Below are 19,535 nucleotides of genomic sequence, written 5' to 3'. Positions count from 1 at the left end.
CAAAATGGATTGGATGTATATTACCAATAAACGGGGGGACTGCATGAAATATATTTAAATCATTATGCTTTTTATTTCCAATTTCCATGAGATTTAAAGAAAACGCAGTATTTTTAGGTGTAGACCAGTGGTAGGCAACCAATGGCACGTGTGCCGAAGGCGGCATGCAAGCTGATTTTCAGTGGCACTCACACTGCCCTGGTCCTGGCCACCGGTCCGGGGGCTCTGCATTTTAATTTAATTTTAAATGAAGTTTCTTAAACATTTAAAAAACCTTTTTACTTTACATACAACAAGAGTTTAGTTCTATATTATAGACTTATAGAAAGAGACCTTCTAAAAACGTTAAAATGTATTACTGGCACGCAAAACCTTAAATCAGAGCGAATAAATGAAGACTCGGCACACCACTTCTGAAAGGTTGCCAACCCCTGGTGTAGACAGTGTTGCCAACCCAGAACATTAACAAATCACAAGTCAAGGCCAGAAAAAGCATTAGTTTGGATTAATAATCATGAGGGGTTTTTTTGTTTTGTTTGTTTTTTTTTAAGTTAGGCTATTTTTAGTGAGATAAAAATATTGAGATTTTATTGAGATCTACTCATGAAAAGGCCTATATAAGAGCTAGGTGGTTTTACTGTTTGCCTTCTGCATATGGGTCACATTTACAAACTGTTCTCTGTAACTATGAGAGCTAGAGGAACACTTTAAAAAAAATTAAGAAGCAGAGATTCTTCCCTAATCACTTGCTTCCAGGAGCTGGGTATTTAAGGAAAACCTCAAATATTATGAGAGTAGCAATACTGAATATAGTACTTAACTTTTGATGGGAAGTCAATCATTATTCTCTCAATTTCTATGTGTTTGAAGAAGATATGAGTTTCCAGCAGTGTACACAGGAATAAAAAATTTGGCTGCTTTTAGAGGGGTACTTTCTGTACTCCCCGTGGCTGGAGGAGCTGTGTCTCCCCCCCCTCCCCCGCCACCACCACCTGCAGCCAGAGGAGCTAGCTCTCCCTCCCTCTTCTCACAGCTGTCATCTTCCACCCCTGTCCGCAGTCCCATCTCCTGCCCCAGAGTTCAATCTGTTCCCTTGCTGACTGGTGGGGAGGAGGGCTGTGCCCCTGCTTCCCCAGCCCCCATCCACACTCGACACTCCCGTTTTGGTATTGTTAGGACTGTCACTTCCCAGACCAGGTCCTGCAAACATGCACATGCTTAACTTTACTGCCATGAGTAATCCCATAGGGCTACTCACAGTAGCAAAATTAGGCACGTGCATAAGTGTCTGCATGATCTGGGCCGAAACGTGGTCCTGTGTTACAGTGGGGCAGAATAGTTTGGGATGAGACTAGCTCACTGTTTAACAGCTACTTTTTCCTGAATGCTCTAAAATCCACATGCGGAGTCACATTGCCTTGGTAAGTACCTCAAGTATGAGTGGCCCAAATCTGAAGTCATTTGAGCAAGGGTTCCCAAGATACTGCCCCCTCCCCCCATTGCGAAAAATCACATCATCAACATGTTATAGAGATGAGGTGGGCGAGGTAATATCTTTTATTGGACCAACTTCTGTTGGTGAGAGAGACAAGCTCAAACTAGGGCATTGATCTCCCATAAACCGGTATCATCAGTTTGGGATCGATCTCAGCACCAGTGTCCAGCATCAACAGCCCATTGGGGAATCAATATTTTAAAAGCATGAAGCAGAACAGAGATCAGTTGCCCCACAACTCCCCCCTCCCCACTGCACTAGGGGCTATAGGCCCCGCCCCACAACACCACCACCCCCCGCTGCACTAGAGCCCCGCCCCTGTGGTGCTATAGGCCCCGCCCCCCCGCTGCATTAGGGCCGCGCCCCTCTGGAGTGGTAGGCCCTGTGCCCGGCGGGTCTCTCCAGGGGCCCGCCCCCCCCTGCTGAGCGGCGCGTGACACCCCAGGCCGGAAGTTCCGGGCGCTCGCGCGCCGCCGCCCTGGAGCACAGGCCCGACTGCACTACGGCGCGTTACTATAGAAACCAAGAACAACAAGCAGCGCGGTTCCACTTCCCGCTTTGCCTCAGCCGGCGCGCACACACGGGGGAAGAGGAGAGTGCCGTGCGCACGCGCAGTCGCTCTCTCAGGGGCTCCCGGCGCATGCGCGCGAACGGCCTGGTGCGGAGCTGCAGCCGGAGCCGGGACGATGTCTCGCTACGGGCGCTATGGAGGCGGTAGGTGCCGGGCCGCCGCCGCTTTACCGTTGCTCGGGGCCCAGGGGAGTGGCCTGCGCGGGGGTCGCTGGGGCGGCGCCATTTCGTGCAGGCGGGGCGCGCGCCGGGGCTGGGCCGCGGCTCCCGTCGGGTCGGGGCCGGGCCGCGGCGGGAGCGCCGGGCTGCGGCAGGGGTGGGGGGAGCGCTGAGGAGCGAAATGGAGGCGGCGTGAACAAAGATGGCGGCACCTCAGTGGGGGGCGGGGCCCGGGGACTACCTGCTGAGCGCCGGCGCGCGCAGCGCCTCGCGCTGTTTGCCCCGCCCCAGCGCTGCGAGCCGGCACGCGCCGCCCGGCTGCTACTGAGCATGCGCCTGCGAGCCGGCCCTGGCCAGGCCCAGCCGGGAGGGGGCAGTAGCGCGCGGGGCCTGGGCGGCCGCAGGGGTCCCCACGGCCCGGCGCTGGGTCCTTGCCCGGGCTCCCTGCAGCCCGGCCCCGGGAAGTGGGGGGGCAGTGTCCTGCCGCTCCCGTTCCCGCTCTGACAGGGGCCCGGCGCCTCTCGGCGCTTCTCAGAGCAACTCCTCGTGGGTGAAACGGCGCCCAGTGTTTCTCCTCCCCGCTCGGTGTCCTCGGGAGCACGTTGTATTCGGACAGCAGCAGGGAGCTCGGACTCCCCCCCCCCCCCCCTTTTGGTTTTTAAAAGCACAAAGTTTATTCTTGGGGATCATAAGACATCAAGGCGGACAGATTTCGTGCGTTGGTATCACAACTTCTTCCGTTTCCTTTACTCCACCCCTGGGGGTTGCATTTGCAAGGTGCTGTTTTGTCACTTTCTCCTGGACCCTAATGCTTTTTCATATCAACACTTGTGTGGAAGTTGGTTCCACAATATTCACGACAGGCCAGATTTGCAAAGGTTGAAAGCCCCTAGATGCTTTTGAGAATCCCACTAGTTGCCTAAATACCTTTCAAAAACCTGGCCCTCAGGGTACTCTACTATCTTGTATGAAGGCAAATCTCTACCTTTTTTTTTTTTAAGTTACGTATAGGTATACAACCCCCTGATAGACGACAAGTATTCAACATCATGAGTTATACACCCACAAAAGTGATGAAATTAAAAATAGGGGTTATTTTAATTTGCCTTTTTATTTGAGTTATTAGGGTACACTAGCTTCTTTTGTTGCCTCATCCAAAGAATTCATATACACCTCTACCCCGATATAACGCTGTTCTTGGAAGCAAAAAAAAAAAAAACAACAACAACAACCCATCAATCTTACCACATTATAGGTTAAACCGTGTTATATCGAACTTGCTCTGATCCACTGGAGTGCGCAGCCCTGCCCACCCTGGAGCACTGCTTTACCACGTTATAGCCAAATTTGTGTTATATCGGGGTAGAGGTGTATCTAGAACAGTTGTACATACCTGTAACACTAAATACTGTTTTGGACATCCAGTAGTGAGATTCCCTCCCTCCCCTTATTGAAAACACTTAAAAAAAAATCCTTATTTCTGTAAGTAATTCCCCATCCTACAAATGCTGAAATGCACGGTCCTCTTGTTACTTCATTTGTTGCATGCATAAGTGTTGCTTTTTCTGCTGTATCGTTTATACTTCAAATTGCATATTTTAATTTCATAGCCTTATGTATGTTACATTTCAGTGATGTTTTTCATTCTGACAGGTTTATTGTTCTGCAAGAAATGAAGGCTTTTAAAAAATGAATTACCCTGTTACTCTTTTTTGTATTGGTTGCCTTTTGGTTAAGTTAGAACACAGTCTCCCAATAGGTTTTTACAGATGGATAGCTAATCCATGTTAGTTGTTTGTTTTTAAACAAAAAACAAACTTAAAACCCCACATTTTCTTAACAATGAGGACACAGGCTTTGATTCTGGCTAGCCTGTTACATGAAACATTATTCATAGCTTGACAGATACTGTACTGATTGTGTGGCTAGCTCTGCTCCTTTGCCATCAAAGGTACTTGCGTCTCTATGTCTGCAGCTCTCCATTTTTGGGGGTGTCATGGAAAAGCGGATAAAGCATTTTGAACTAAAGGAACTAATAGGCTTTGTCCCCCTCAATTTGCCTTATCTGCTTTTATTAAGGAATGTCTAGAGGGTGTGAAATTAATGTGCATATATTACAGCACCATAAAACCCTCTGTGGACATTTTCATTCAAAAGTAAAGTAGCCGGTGTTGACAGTAGCAGTCAGGGCAACCAAAGAAGATTGCAGGCGTCCTTCCCCAATACGCTATTAATAATCAGACCTTTGGCTTGTTTTGAACAGGTTTAAAATTTGATCTAGTCTAGGTTATTCCACTTTTTGTATCCAAAGAGTAGGCGTGTAGTACCTGTCTTAACTTACAGAAAAGCCTTTGCACTATTTCACAGGTATCAATTTTGGACTGATAAGCCACTTACTGAAATGTTAAGGTTAAAATTTAAGGTGACCTTGCTCTTCCTTTCTGTCCTGTGCAGGACATCTTTCATGAGCTGGAGAATGAAGGCCTGATAGCATCATGCGAGATCCTGCTGTGCATGTAGCAAGTGGTGGCATATGTGTACAGTGATCTCATTGCTGAGCAATGTATCTAAAGTGGTGGGACTCTTATCCCATTAGAATTAGCCAATTGGTTCACATGTTTGGTGTTTTAACTGTGAAGATTCCTCTTTAGTATCTGCCTTTACCTGCTCACTACCCCACTATAAACCATATCTTATCCCAGGAAAGTTTGCAACAATACTGCATACATATACAAACAACATCTTTCTTATATTATGATGGTAATACTAATGAGTCTATTATTGGGATACCCACAAAGGTATGAGGACACAGTATGATATTTTTGTTGCATCCTTTCAGCTAATTTAAAAAATTTGTGATGTTTTTCTTAGCACATGTACAGAGTGCAGAGCTGATCACCTAGCCAGAAACATCCATGACTAGAATGTGGCAGTGTGAAGGATTGGGGACTGTCTTATAGCACCCTCTTCCACTTGGGCATAGACTTGTTCGGCTAACCCCTTCCCTGGGGGAATTCTGCCTGGAACCTTCTCAGAGCCCAGGGAGGTAGTTTCTAGCAGGGTTAGTTGTAGTTTCTTTCTGTTATTTCAGATCTCCTCAACAAAACAAGATCTAAAGTTCAAGTCTATCCCTCACACCCATAAGTTCATCAGCCCAAAAGTTCCTGATTCTTACCCCAGAGCCTTTGTGATAAAAGGATTTCCCACAGTGTGCCTTCTGTCTACTTGTTTCTTGAAGTAGTTGTTCTAGCCTCTGGCTGGTATTACAATGCCTCTGCGCTAGTGCCTGCTCTTCCTTTTATGAGGATCAACCAGTTAAGCTGCAGGTGTTTTTCCCAGGTGCAGTGGGTGGGGCTAATCAGCAGTTGCTGGCCTCCAATTTGTCAAGGTCATTTTGAATTCTACTCCTGTCCTCCAAAGTGCTTGCAACCCCTCCCAGCTTGGTGTCACCAGCACATTTTATGAGCATAATCTCCAATTCATTATCCAAGTAATTAAGGAAAATATTGAATAGCAGTGGACCCCGGATCGACCTTTGCAGGTCCACACTTGATATGCACTCCCAATTTGACAGCGAACCATTGATTATTCTTTGAGTATCATCTTTAACCAGTTATGTCCTTACCTTATAGTAGTTTCATTTAGAACACAGTTCCCTAGTTTGCTTATGAGAATGTCATGTGGGACTGTGTCAGAAGCCTTACTAAAATAAGGATATATCACATCTACTGCTTCCCCCCATCCAGTTAGACAGTAATCCTGCCAGAGAAGGAAATCAGGTTGGTTTGGCATGATTTGTTCTTGCTAGGTCCATGCTGGCTATTCCTTATAACCCTATTATCCTCTAGGTTTTAACCAATTGACTGTTTAATAATTTGTTCCAATCTCTTTCTAGGTATCAAAGTTAGGCTGACTGGCCTGTAATTCCTGGGTCCTCTTTGTTCCTCTATAAAGAGACTTAGGGCTAGATTCACAAAGATTTAGATGCCTCTGCCCCAATTTTAAGTTCCACTGCAATTCCCAAAATCTCGCCAAACCCTTTCAGCAGTCGGTTTCTATAGTCTCAGGGTAAAGTTCCTTAGGTGCCTACGTGTCTAAGCATGTGCACTGCTGCCTTACTCTAGGCATCTGGATACCTATATCCCACCTAAGCCCCAGAGCAATTCACAAACCAGGGAAGATGGTGGGAGGCAATGCTTATTTTGCATGTGGGCCTTATCCTGTAGTTGTGCTCTGAGGCTGCCTACTGGATTAGGTTACAAGCTACCTTATTGCTTCTAGCCTAGTGGTTAGTGCCCTTGCCTTGGATGTGGTATACCCAAGTTCAATTCCTCCCTCAGGCAGAATGGGAAAAATTATTTGAATAGTGTTTCCCACATCTGAGCTGAGTGCTCTAACCCGTAGTTCTCAACCAGGGGTATGCGTACCTCTGGGGGTACACAGAGGTATTACGGGGGAGATACATCAACTCATCTAGGTATTTGCCTAGTTTTACAACAGGCCACATAAAAAGCACTAACTAAAATTTCATACAGACAATGACTTGTTATTACTGCTCTGTACACTGAAATGTAAGTACAATATTTATATTCCAGTTGATTTATTTTATAATTATCTGGTAACAATGAGAAGTAAGCACTATTTCAGTAATACTGGCTGTGATACTTTGTATGTTTTGTCTGATTTTGTAGGCAAATAGTTTTTAAGTGAGGTGAAACTTGGGGACACACGAGACAAATCAGACTCCTGAAAGGGATACAGTTGTCTGGAAAGGTTGAAAGCCACTGCTCTAACCCCTGATCATGCCCCCTTCTTTGTGTCTGTAGTAATTTACCCCCCCACCCCACACACAAGTACATACATATACCAATCTAAAAAAAAAAAAATCAACATGTAACTCTCACTAAAGAATAAAAACAGTAAGGCATTGATTCAAACAGAGCCATTTAAGTGTACAGTACAGGAATGTAAATTTGAAGTGAGATACTGTTTGCTTGCATCACACTTTTGTTACTAGTGTGATAGGTGCACCTGTTTTTTGGAGTAGAGCAATTCCATTCTGGATTGGACACTCGAGACAACTATCTGGAGATCCCTTCTACCTTCAATTAAATGTGCACATCGCATCGTAGCAAACGCATTAATGTACGGATGGCAACGACTTTGGATAATGCTATGCAAGCTAAACAGAAATCCGTCAAAATGCACAGCACCATCTAGAGTCAAATGCACAGCGCCATCTGAGGACCTGATATGTCTGGAGGAATCAGCTTTGCTAGTTGTTCACTGCTGTGGGTAAAATGTGTGCAGTCATTTTTTTCCCCCTAAAGCTTCTCAATCCCCCCTGTCCCCGAATACATTCTGCGCCCCCCAGTTTGACGGGGACGGGGAAGATGAGAGGTAGAAAGTTGTGACAGGTCTACCCCCATCTGTTACAATTTGCTACCTGGGATGGGAGTATGGGAAAGGCAGAGACAACAAATTGTGACAGGGCAGCAAAAAAGAACACCTAGGTGTCAGTAACTTCTGCCAATAGCGAATTGTGATGATAGCAGTTTGTAATGTTACACTGGCCGCGTTGCTGAACTGGGGAGACGCTGCAGGGCCAGGCGGGGGGGGAGGGAGGAGGCTACTCACTCAACGATTGTGTGATTTGCTCTTGCAGAGACCAAGGTGTACGTGGGGAACCTGGGCACCGGCGCCGGCAAGGGCGAGCTGGAGCGAGCCTTCAGCTACTACGGCCCCCTGCGTACCGTGTGGATCGCGCGGAACCCGCCGGGCTTCGCCTTCGTGGAGTTTGAAGATCCGCGAGATGCGGAAGATGCAGTTCGAGGTTTGGATGGAAAGTACGAATGTATTGTATTTCTGGTGGCCTTAACTTCTCACTAAGGATATGTCTGCACTACAAGTGCTACAGCAGCATTGCCACCACCACACGGGAGTGTAGACACTTGCTACAGCAGTGATGGAAAGAGTATCTCCATCGCTGTAGTAAATCCAACCCTCAAGAGACACGGACGGTAGAATTCTTCCATAAACCTCATGGTGTCTACTAGGGATGTAAATATCATTTAAAAAAAATACCCATTTAAGCTATTAAAATTATATCGGTTAATGGTTTAATATTTTACATCCCCAGTTGGCACCCCGTCACCACTCCCTCCTGCGCATTGTCAGGCAATGGGAGGTGCAGGGAGGGAGAGACCATCACGTGATCTGGGAGTATTATGGTGGTGGGGAGAACCTGTCAAGTGACTGGGACGTGTCATGGCGATACCAGTCTACCCTGTCACGTGGCCTGGACGCTCTCGGTGCATTGCGGCACTTTGGCTAGTTCCGGTCACGTGCCCCTTGCTGCCCAGCTCCCTGGTGGCCCCATGGGCCAGGAGGCGGAGAGACCTCCCTAATAGCGGCAGCGGCCGGACTTAGTGCCCAGCGCCACCTGGCCCCTCAGCCCGCCGCGCCCGCATCATGTGGCAGTAGCGAGCGGCGCCCTGAGTAGCCGCCCACACGGTAGGGGTCTGGATGGTGTCCAGGGGTCAGCATAGTCTCCCGAGGTGGTGAGGGGTCTCGCGAGGGGCTGGGCCAGCGGGGGGTGGCGGCTGCTCCCCAGGCAGGGGGCCCATGTCTGTGCTGTGCTGAGCCGGCGTTGATAGCCCAAGAGCACAACGCATTCCAACTGCCCCCTGCCCCCGCTGTGCCGGGCTCTCAAGCCATTGCCGTGCAAGGGCAGCTCGGCTTGTCCGGCCCTGGGTGCCCCCGCTGAGGGGGGAGCAGGATGAGGCTAGGGAAGAGCCGGATTTGTTAATGCACACGGTGTGCTCAGACCTGGGAGCAGAGCAATCTGTTTTAAACGTTAACTGCAATATAGTATCGGTAAGACTAATATTTATCGGTTACCCATTTGACCGTTCAATATTTTACATCCCTAGCGTCTACAACAGGGCTTGTGTAGGCTTAACTACATCTCTCAGGTGAGAATTTTTCACACCCCTGAGTGACATAACTAGGTTGACCTAAGTGTTAGGTGTAGACCAGGGTTTAAAAGATGTAGCTCTTTTACAGCAATGGGATTCTCAAATTTTAGGGGTTCTTTAGAGATTGGCTTTCTTATTTTATAGGCGTTAGATAAGGAAAAATACCAGATTATTAATTGATATTTTGCATATATCAAATTACAGGGTGATTTGTGGCTCCCGAGTGAGAGTTGAGCTGTCAACAGGCATGCCCCGCCGCTCCCGCTATGATAGACCTCCCGCACGGCGACCATTTGATCCCAATGACCGGTGTTATGAATGTGGCGAGAAAGGTCATTATGCTTATGACTGTCATCGCTATAGTCGGAGGAGGAGGAGCAGGTATGTGTGTGAAAGGAGTGATTGGTTCTTATCACCAGTTACTGTTGTAGTTGTTAGCCAAGAAGAGAATGTTATGCCAGTTTAATTTAACTTTAATGCTGTAATTATACAGGCATATATTACAATTTGTTATTTCATATAAATGTTAATATATTAATAATCAACCTGGTCAAAACCTTTCAGGTTTCTTCGTTTGAGTCAGTCGCCTTGATTCAGAATGTCACGAGCCTTAAGATATCATGCTGAGGCGCCTTGCAAAATCCGACAATTAAGATCCTCCTAGACCTTGAGGTGATCAGCATAAGAGGCCAGATCCCCTCGAGCCATCTACACCTAGCTTCACCTTATTCTTTAAAGGGCAGAAAATTTGAGACGGTGATCGCCGTAACAGTAAATTTGGTTCAATTGGGGCCCCCCCCCCTCCGGTTTAGAAAGAGGAACACCAGATTGACCACATTCCCACCTAGAAAAATCTTCTTGCGTCAATCAAGCCTCACCCTGGCTCATTTGGCTGTCAGTTTGATCGTCGTTAGATTGAAGAGAACACCTAGATGCAGCGATCGGCTATAGATACTTCTAGATCGTCTAGATCTGCTAGACCTTGGGCCAAAGAGGGTCGACCTGCAAACTTGCAAGGTTTATTTTAATACACATTACAGTGTTTTATATTATAATGTAATTCTAAATGTAATTCAGCTTAACATCTTTTCTAGGTAGTAAAAATATTCAAAGCAAATAGGCCCTGAGTTTTTCCAACTGACAGACACTAATTTTTAGTTGTCTGAAATTTTGACTTCAGCAGAGGCTCACGTGCGCTAATTGCTAAAGTTGTTTTCTAATACTTATTTTTTCTAACCTAACATTAGGTCACGGTCTAGATCTCATTCAAGGTCCAGAGGAAGAAGGTATTCTCGGTCACGCAGCCGAAGCCGTGGTAGGAGGTGAGTTTCAGGCTGTCTTGTGCTTCCCTTTTTTAAGAGATGTCAAACATTGCATAATTATATTTTTAAATTTTTCCCTGTAGGTCCAGGTCAGCTTCCCTTCGCAGATCCAGATCTGTCTCTCCTCGTAGATCTAGATCAGCCTCACCCCGCAGGTCCCGATCGGGTTCTTTAAAAAGATCAAGGTAATTGTTGTTATGCACAATAATTACCAGATAATGTTTTTATTAAGGTGGTAGATTCAGAACATATTTCTGGGAAGTGTAACTTTCTGTGTTTGCAGAGCAGACTCTTTGAAAAGGGCCTGACAACCCTCAAGACCGAACTATAATTCCTTTAAAAGGGCTATGTGGGAAAGGACAGTTACCTACTTCGAGATGTGTTGCTCCTGTCTATTCCACAGTAGGTGTGCGTGCTCGCCACGTGCATCAGTGCCAGAAGTTTTTCCCTTAGCAGTATCCGTAGTGGGGGGAGCACCGCTGCAACCCCTGGAGTGGTGCCAATATATCGCGCCATAAAGGGGGCTGCGTGCTCCCCCCACTCTCGGTTCCTTCTTGCCAGACAACTCCGACAGAGGGGAAGGAGGGTGGGAGGTGGAATAGATAGTAGATAGTGTAAAAAGAGTTTTCTGAGGGCCTGTTTACACAGAGCAGAAATGTGCACTACTGCAGTGTGACTTCTAAAGAGCATTAATATGTTTGTGCGTTAATTGGTCTGGGTAGACCCTGCTGGTGTGCACTAAAGGTTCTCTGGTGTGCTTTAACATAGTGCTGTTTCAAACAAAACCAGGGGCTACATGGACAAATTAATGTGCAGTACATTACCCCACCATGTAGGCAAGCACTGAGCTTTTGGGACTACCTGGTTAAAGCTATAGCCTTATTCTGTGTATCTAGGTGTCTGTTCGGATTGTCCTGTGCACCCTGTAGGTCCTGTGATCTTGAAAGTTATCTTAGCACCAATCGGCAACAAGGCTACTTTGATAGGCTACTTTAATCATCTTAATACTTTCTCCTGGAGCTGGATTGGTTTTTATTAGTTTCTTTTCAAACTTAGATCTAGATCCAGATCACGATCAAGATCCAGGTCCGTTACATGGCCAAGAAGCAGGTAAGATCTTTGACAGAATTGATTAAAGCAACTAACTCATAGCTGCAGGCTGAATTAACTTGTGCAAATGCATTAATTTTTTTCAATTCTAAGTAAATGCTAGGTGCTGTCTAAACTCCTTTTCCAGCACGTTTGGGGTATGAAATGTTCTAAAATTGTACATCATAGTCTTATTTGTAATAGATTTTATTACTTTACCTGCAGTTTTACAGGACACCTTAGGTCTAGATCTGCGATGGTGAACAATAGGCAAACCTTCGGTACATAAACCAATTGTGACTAGTATGCATGTATGCCAGTTAATATGTATGAGAAACACATAAGTCACCTAAAACTGAAGTAAGTCCTAGTACTTAAATGCACCTTGCCCATTTGAGATCAAAATTCCTTCCTGCTTCTAACCTGCAGGAAGTCAAAGCGTACTTTTGTGCTGCTACTTAAAGCATCCCCCCCCGAAGGATTCTCCATGCCAGATTCTTGGTATTCTGTAGTGTCCTGGGTACGTGACCAGGACAAGTGCATGAAAGACTCACCAGTGCCCAAATTCTTGGTTACTGCTGACTCAGACTGTCTGAACTCTGATCTCTGAATGGTACTGGGCAGCAACTGTTAGTTGTGGTACCTGAATTAAATTAAAAGGTGGCATAATAGTGTGGAGGACTGTTTTGTACAGAATGGAATTAAATTTCTCAAACCAGATTTAAAGAATTGTGTGTAAAATGTTTCATGCCTGAGTTCTCGTTAATACTTCTGTAATGAGTAGGTCTAAGCTGTAGTCCATGCATGGGTGTGCCATGGACAACAAAGCTGGCTTTCGTGGAGCAGGTCTCCTGCTGTCTGTTATGTAAAGATAGAACTAAAATTTGGAATTGCGGATGATGCTGTTCCAGTCTCTGCTCTCGACTACATCTGTTGGTTTTGCTCCCTGTCTTGAAAGGCTGCAGAATTAAAGAAGAGCTCTCTCCTCGCTGCATCTCTTCCATTTCTTCTAGCAGCAGCTGTGTGGGGTGTGGGTGTGGGGCGTGTCTAGAGGAAAGTGAAGGGAAGCAGCACCTAGAGGGAGTAGGTGGGAAAGCCCCCTGCCTAGAGGGGAGGAAGAGCCCAGTACTGGTGATGGCAAGAGACAGGATCCCTGTTAGAAGTGGGAGAGAGGGTGAGAACTTTCTTGGGGAAGGGGAGGATGAAAAGTAGGGTGAGCCCTGCTTGGTAGTGGGGCAGGAGAGGTGAATCCTAACTAGAAGGCCCAAAGGAGGAGGTGACAGATAAGAGAGGAGAAATACTGACATGAGTGCAGTAAGATTTGGGAGGAAGTGAGGTGAGAAGCTCTGCCTAGTGTGGGGGAAGCTGGAGAGAGGAGAAGTGTGGTGTGCTTTCTCTTGCTGCTAAGGTGGGCTCTTTCTGCCTGTTACCTCATAAGTGCCACAGTGAGCCTTAACATTTATTCCTCTAAGTTCACTTGGCCATTCTTTTCATCTTCATTGAATCTGCCCAGACTTTAATTGGCATATGCCAGTGATGTGCAGAGAACAACTAATCAAACTCAACTTGCATGTCAGCGAGGGAGACTCTTGGATAATCCTGCATACCATTGGCTACTGAGTTTTAGCAGGGGGTTGTTTTCTCAGAGTCAGCAATTTGTTCTCAGATGAAGGGATTACACCTAGAATTCCCATTTTAACATTAAACTTATTTCATGGCCTACCTGTGTCACTGTAAGTGTGCAGTTAAGTGGTGAAGCATTGATACTGTTCATTGTGCATGGTAAGCAGACGTTTCTCATGGCTTCCTTACAGAAGAACAAAGGGAAGGCTTGGCATTAGAGCTGTAAACATTCTCATCCTGCTGCTAGTTTTAAAATGTCACAAAATCACACACATTAGGAGAATTTGTTTCGGATGCTGGTTATATTAAGGAGGCACTGCTCTCATACTAGTTCTTTTTGTTGAAAGATTTTCTGAGCCAAGAAAATGGCACATACCGCAGAAATAGTTAGTGGGACTCAAACACAAATGAATATGAGGGAGCAACTTATATCTGCCTTGAAAACATGCTGGTATATTTCATTACATGAGTATTGATGCATGCTCCTGGGAGTGTCCGCAGTCACTGCAAGATGTGCATCACATGAGATGGAATGCAGAAACTAATGCTGACACTACTGGGGATTGCTTAAGTAAAGAATAAATATCGGTGCCGTTTCAAGGTTTCTGCTTCTGAAAATACCTGAAAGTGACAACCGCAGTGAAGTTCAGCGTATGGTTTATTGGAGCAGGCTTCGTGCATTATCTTCATAAACTAATTGGCCACATGAGTGAAATTTCATTGTCTTGTGTGCCAAGAAATTCTATGCAAAAGCAAATGAGCAACACTTGGTGTGATGAAGCCGGTAAGGAAGGAAGGTTGTGAATTTCTCCAGCATAGTGACTTTTGATGATTGAGAGCTCTAGATTCTACAAGAATTAATATTAGGACTGAGGTACAGCAGTGTCACTTAGCTAAAGCAGTATTTGTTTCAAAGAAACCAAGTTCTTGGTTCAGAAAGGACATTAAGGGATGCAGTGGTTGAATGACTTGATGTGTTCTGCTGACTGAACTCAATGTAATAGTTCAAGCAAACTAAACATAGCAATCACAACCCTGACAACATCAAAGCTTATGAAATGCTGAAATAGTTGAGGAAAGTCTTGAATACTGGAAAACTAAAATATTATTTGTTGATGAAACTATCTAGAAAATTCATCTACTTTCATGGACAACATTGGTAACATTGAAGTGCACTTCAAACTTGTTCCAATGTAGCTGGCATCTTTGGAAGTCTTTTCAGAACAGTTAACTTTCCATAGCTAGAAAACATGTCACACTTTCAGCAGACACTCTTAATCAAGGTTGAAGATTTCAGGTGGTGAAGGTGTTAACATTGAAATGATGATGGTTAAGTTGCAGGAGAGTACTGTCTGGAAAACAACTTGGCTTTTAGATGGAAGACATCCATCCCAATGGAATCTTGCCAGTTTGGAATACAGTACTCAATTGTTTTTGTGAAAATACTAGTCATAGCTTCGATTGGACAATGTACTCGTATGAACTGTCTCAAGTAATATCTAGAATAGGTTGATGAATGACGACTGTAGCATGTGTGGTACTGAATTAAAAAAAGCTGTCTTCTGAAACTTAACTGCAAAAGCCCCACACACGGGTGGATTTCTGCCTGTCAGTTACTAGCCCTCCACAGTTTTCTTGGCATGTATGAATTTCATTATCACTGGTTTAGGTAACTTCACTGTACATGCATCCCACTGGTGCCTTGCTGAGCCTTATTTCTCTCCCATTGTAGGTCTGGGTCCCATGGTAGATCTAAATCTGGCTCACCTGCTAAAAGGTGAGCATGTAATGCTGAAACCTGCACTAGACCTTTTAGAAGTCAGTATTGCTTTGTCATGATTCACAAAGCCCTTTGCTTGGACCAATATTTCACTTGTATTTGAAGGATGTTATTGTTAAGTTTTAATAGTTGGGATTTTTACTTCAAAGGTCATGAATATTTAGTGAGATGGGGAGGGGGGATTTCCCTATCCCATCTTTTTGTTTTAACTGTTTAGTTTCCACCACAGTACTGATTCCTCTTACTTAAACTTGTTCCTCTCCTCCACCCCATATCACAGAATTGTTGTGACAGTTAAATATTGTTCTTAAAACACCTAAAATGGTTTGCTGCAAAGGCATATCTAGCTCCAGCTGTAGTAGGGATGGTGGGGATTAATTTGATGCCTTACAAATCCTTGTAAAAGATTTTGGACCTGTTGTCAGTGATACCTGTATAAAATGCTGACTAAGGTTCTGGAGATTTTCTCACTATTTTTAAGTATGGGAGAAATTGTTTTGTTATAATGTAATGTGACTTTATTAAGTTGTCACTTAGTATTTCTTTCTGTTTTGCAGCCGATCAAAGTCCAGATCCCCCTCTCCAAAGAGAAGGTAAGTTGAATCTTGCTACTAAAGACTGCTGGGTGTAGCACATGTTACCGTGTCCTGTCATCACTACTGAAAAGTCAGCATTTGCCAGCACTGAAGTTACTGGAACTTTTTCCTTTACTTAACTGTAAGCAGTAAAAGGAATATTTTGGAGAGACTGGGCTTCCTTAATGCATAGGACACTGATTACTAAAGTGAGGCACCCAGAGGTAAACTGCTGCGAAGAAAGTGGGAGCATGGTGCGCCGTGAAGAGCTTGTCTTGGGCTATTTCTGTTGGACTTCCATCCTCTGTAAAGGTTTCATTGAACTGAGATCCATGCAAGAGGATAAGCAAAAGCACATTAAACTTCTGGGCAAATAATCACAGGGAGAATCCATTTTAAACAGTCTATTTAAAAACTCCAGTGACTGTAATGAGACTAACTTCTTTTGTAGAAAGTGCAATGGGCTACTTTTGGCTTACAGTTAAAACGTTTTTCAGAAGGACTGAACCCAGTTTCTCAAGGGATGTTTGTAGCCAGAGGAAAAATCTGAATAATACTAAGGATAGTGGGCAATGGAAATGGCTCAGAGTAAAGCTGGAAACAGATTAAATGTGTGAAACAAAACAAACTAAAGACTTCTTGTAACAAACACCATCTGGCTGAATGGACTCAAACTGCTGTCTGATTGCTGCTGGCTCTACCTTACCAAATAGCTGCACAGTCTGCTGTTCCTACAGGTAATAGCAAGATGAAATTCTCTAGTTTCCTTTTGTAGCCCAGATCAGTTCTTATTAGAACTTCTGTATGTTTTTATGTAATTAATCGCTAGCCTTGTTTTTTCAATTTTAGTCTGAGCCATTTATAACCATTCTCCATTAACTTGGGTAAGTATGCTCTTCTGAACACTTGGAGACAACTCTTCCAAGCTTGGTAAAAATCTCCTGAGGGAAGGAGTGCATGGGAACTGGAGTAGCTTGTAACATGCCACACTGAGACCTTGTTTGTAGTCTTCCTTTTCCGCCTTACTCTGTTCTCTTCCTCTTATTCTTTTGGACACTTTAGAAAAGACTGTCAAATCTTAAAGATGCATTGTTTATTAATTAAAAAGACTAATGACTCTATAGCAAACTTGAGATTTCTTACATCCTTGAGGAGATCATCTAACAGTGTATGTTTGCAAGGTCTGTTTTAAAAGAAAAACTAACTCACTAACCTCATCAGTACTGGGAAGAAAGGGCTTTCTGGGTGTGGTGAGTGGTGTTGAATCTGCAGTTCCAGATGAATATTGAAGTTATTCCAACCGACTTCTGTTTTCTTTTCACTTTCAGTCGTTCACCATCAGGAAGCCCTCGAAGGAGGAGTGCAAGTCCTGTAAGAATGGACTGAAATTTCAAAGTTAACCTTCTGGGAAGAACGTTATTTTGTTTACATTATTATAAGGGATTTGTGGTGTCTTTGATGTAAATGGTAAGGGCGTAGTTCTAGAAGAGTATTTCAATCTGATAACAATTGACATGGATCTGGATCATTTAAATTCTGCAAAGTCACATCAGTAGACTAGTGCACAACTTGTTTTGTTGTATGTATTAACATCCTGTGATCTGAAAATGTGGGACTCTTTTATTGACACGTTTTTTATTGCCTCATCGAAATAAAATGTGTATTTCTAACTAAAAAGTCTTGTGATGCCCTACTGCTTAACAAAAAAAAAAGGTGGCTACCATTAGCCTACCCTAAACCAATCATAGTCTTCCCAGTTTATTTTAAATAGTCTCTAGTTATGTGAACTTGTTATTGACGTTAAATGGATGACAAAATTTTAAACAGTGACTAAAAATCCTTGATATCTGTTGCCATAACTTCCTGTAATACCATTTACATGAGCTCTCTATTCATTGTAATCTTCCAATGTAGAGAGAGTATGAATTTCTAATGTCTAAAGTTTGTTTACAAAAGGTAAAGTCTTTCTTATCACAAAGCAGAAGGGCACAAGCACAATATTTTCACTGCAGGTTACCTTCAAATAACGGTTCATGTTCCGAGAGAAAAGGCAGCTATGTCGCTCTTTCTCTACCACAACCCATTTATGGTCAGTTAGTCTAACCTGAGTGAAACTGAGAACTGTTCTGCAACACAGGTCGCAATCATAAAGCAGCCTGTACGCTTGTAGACAAAACCTGTTTAGATATTGGTAAAATAAACTCTATAGTGCACACAGCAGATATGTGGTTGAAGAGCTTAAAATGAATCTTATGTGAAACTCCCTAAAGCCATGTTGTTCTGTATCCAGGAGTTGCATGGGGATCTGGCATTTCGTGTTGAAACTGAGCCTGGCTGTCCATAAGTCTTATCTGATTGGCAAAAATAGTGTTAGACTGCCAGCTTCCTTAATAGATATTACAAATCTCCAGGTTTTTTTTTATTCTGGACTACTTTATTTAATGTAGCTAGATGTCAGTTTCAACATTTAAGGAGAACTGTTAGGGTTTTCTAAACATCCACTGAATTTGAAAGAGCAGACTTGTTTGGGCTCCTAATGAAATGGCTAATGGCAGATTAAAAGTTTACAACTTGTAAAAGCATCAAGTTATTAATGTAGTACCTTAAATAGCAAAATGACCTTTTGGACCAAAAGACAAATTTTGGGTAACCCATAATTTTCAGATAACAGACTTCTCATTAGACTCCACGTATGTGTCTGGTAGATGTTAGAATCCCTAAGTAGTCCCCACACTCTGAAAACGTTACACTTGGCAGCTTTATTTCTGAAGTGTACTAGCCACTTTCCTAGCTTTGACGTCTAGTCTTGATTTTTCTGGTGTTTGATTTCCATACGTTCAGTGCATTGTTGCCTAGCAACAGAAGCATCCACTCCCAGTATTAATTATGCTGTGATTAATATTCTGCTAATATCCATAAAACAAGACTGCAAAATGGGGAGCAGGAAATGACAACATTGTATGATTCTCCTGGAATAATTCAGCAAATATGCCCAGAAGCCATTGCTTAGGATGACATTCATCAGTATAGACTGTCCATTGTCTGGCAGTTTTACAGTGTAACTAGTAAAAGTGCCACATGGAATGATGCTATTGCATTTAATGAGTTCTTTCTCTTCTGTACTGTTAAGACAAACCTACTCCACAATAAACATGCAGACTCTACAATTACTGGACTGGTACATCTCTTCTGTCTCTCCGCTCCTCCAGAGCAGCATAGAAACAGCAGCGGGGACTGCATTTCCTTAGGATTTAAGAGTTGTAACTGTCTGTCATGGGAGTACTTAAGGAACAGGGTAGATGCGGGCAGGACTGTTCCAAAGGGAAGGGTTCCCCCTTCTCTGGTAGGGGGCAGTAGTGCCCAAAGAGCGGGCAGCGCAGGCTGTAAAGGAGCTGTGGCCAGTGATGTGCTGAAATACAGTGCATCCCTTCTGGAAACAGAAACTGGCAAGTAGTAGAAAACCTTCGGAGCATCTGGTGGTGTGAGCAGCTGGAAATGCCAGTCTAGTTATTGCTATTAACCACCATAGCAGTTTAAGGGCTTGTGTACATGAAAAGTTGCATGAACTTAAGATGTATGAATTTAAAGCTAGTTAAACCTGTGCAAACTCCTGTGTGGATGTTCCTTGATTCTGGTTTGGTGTTAACTGGTTGGGAACCGGTTTGACCTAAACTGGAATGACAAACCGTTAAACTGAAACACGTGTCAGCACAGAGCTTTGCTGCATTAGTTTAACACTTTTTTTTTTTTTTTTTGTAGTGCAACTTGTGCATGTAGACCAAGTTCAAGAGGAAACTATCTGCCCAGGAAAACCTGCAGGCTTAGAGCTGGGAGGAGAATGTTCAGTGGGAGAGAACCAGGCAACAATTCTAGCTAGAAGTAGGGACTGAGTGGGAATTTACCATGTGTGAGAGAGTTGGGTAAGATAGTTTACATTACTGTCAT

The 19,535-nt window shown here is 44.1% G+C and overlaps 1 protein-coding gene across 4 annotated transcripts; it reads left to right on the top strand.

The window, feature by feature from the left end:
- Positions 1-1,916: 1,916 nt before the first annotated feature.
- LOC101941843 (serine/arginine-rich splicing factor 7) lies at positions 1,917-18,760 on the top strand. Of its 4 annotated transcripts, XM_065590881.1 has the most exons (10): positions 1,917-2,209; positions 7,890-8,070; positions 9,406-9,582; positions 10,449-10,523; positions 10,607-10,708; positions 11,580-11,633; positions 14,968-15,012; positions 15,573-15,608; positions 16,440-16,474; positions 16,919-17,058. In XM_065590881.1, the coding sequence occupies exons 1-9, from the start codon at positions 2,182-2,184 to the stop codon at positions 16,453-16,455; spliced, it is 714 nt and encodes a 237-aa protein (XP_065446953.1). In that variant the 5' UTR covers positions 1,917-2,181; the 3' UTR covers positions 16,456-16,474; positions 16,919-17,058. The 4 variants fall into 4 exon arrangements, with proteins under 4 accessions (XP_065446953.1, XP_008165291.1, XP_065446954.1 ...); XM_008167069.4 differs by lacking the exon at positions 16,440-16,474 and having other exon boundaries at positions 16,919-18,760; XM_065590882.1 differs by lacking the exon at positions 14,968-15,012.
- The last annotated feature ends 775 nt before the right edge of the window (positions 18,761-19,535 follow it).

Source organism: Chrysemys picta, chromosome 3, assembly GCF_011386835.1.
Source record: "Chrysemys picta bellii isolate R12L10 chromosome 3, ASM1138683v2, whole genome shotgun sequence".
NCBI lineage: Eukaryota > Metazoa > Chordata > Testudines > Emydidae > Chrysemys > Chrysemys picta.
Note: the sequence above shows the minus strand (reverse complement) of the source record. Positions and strands in the feature narration are given on the sequence as shown.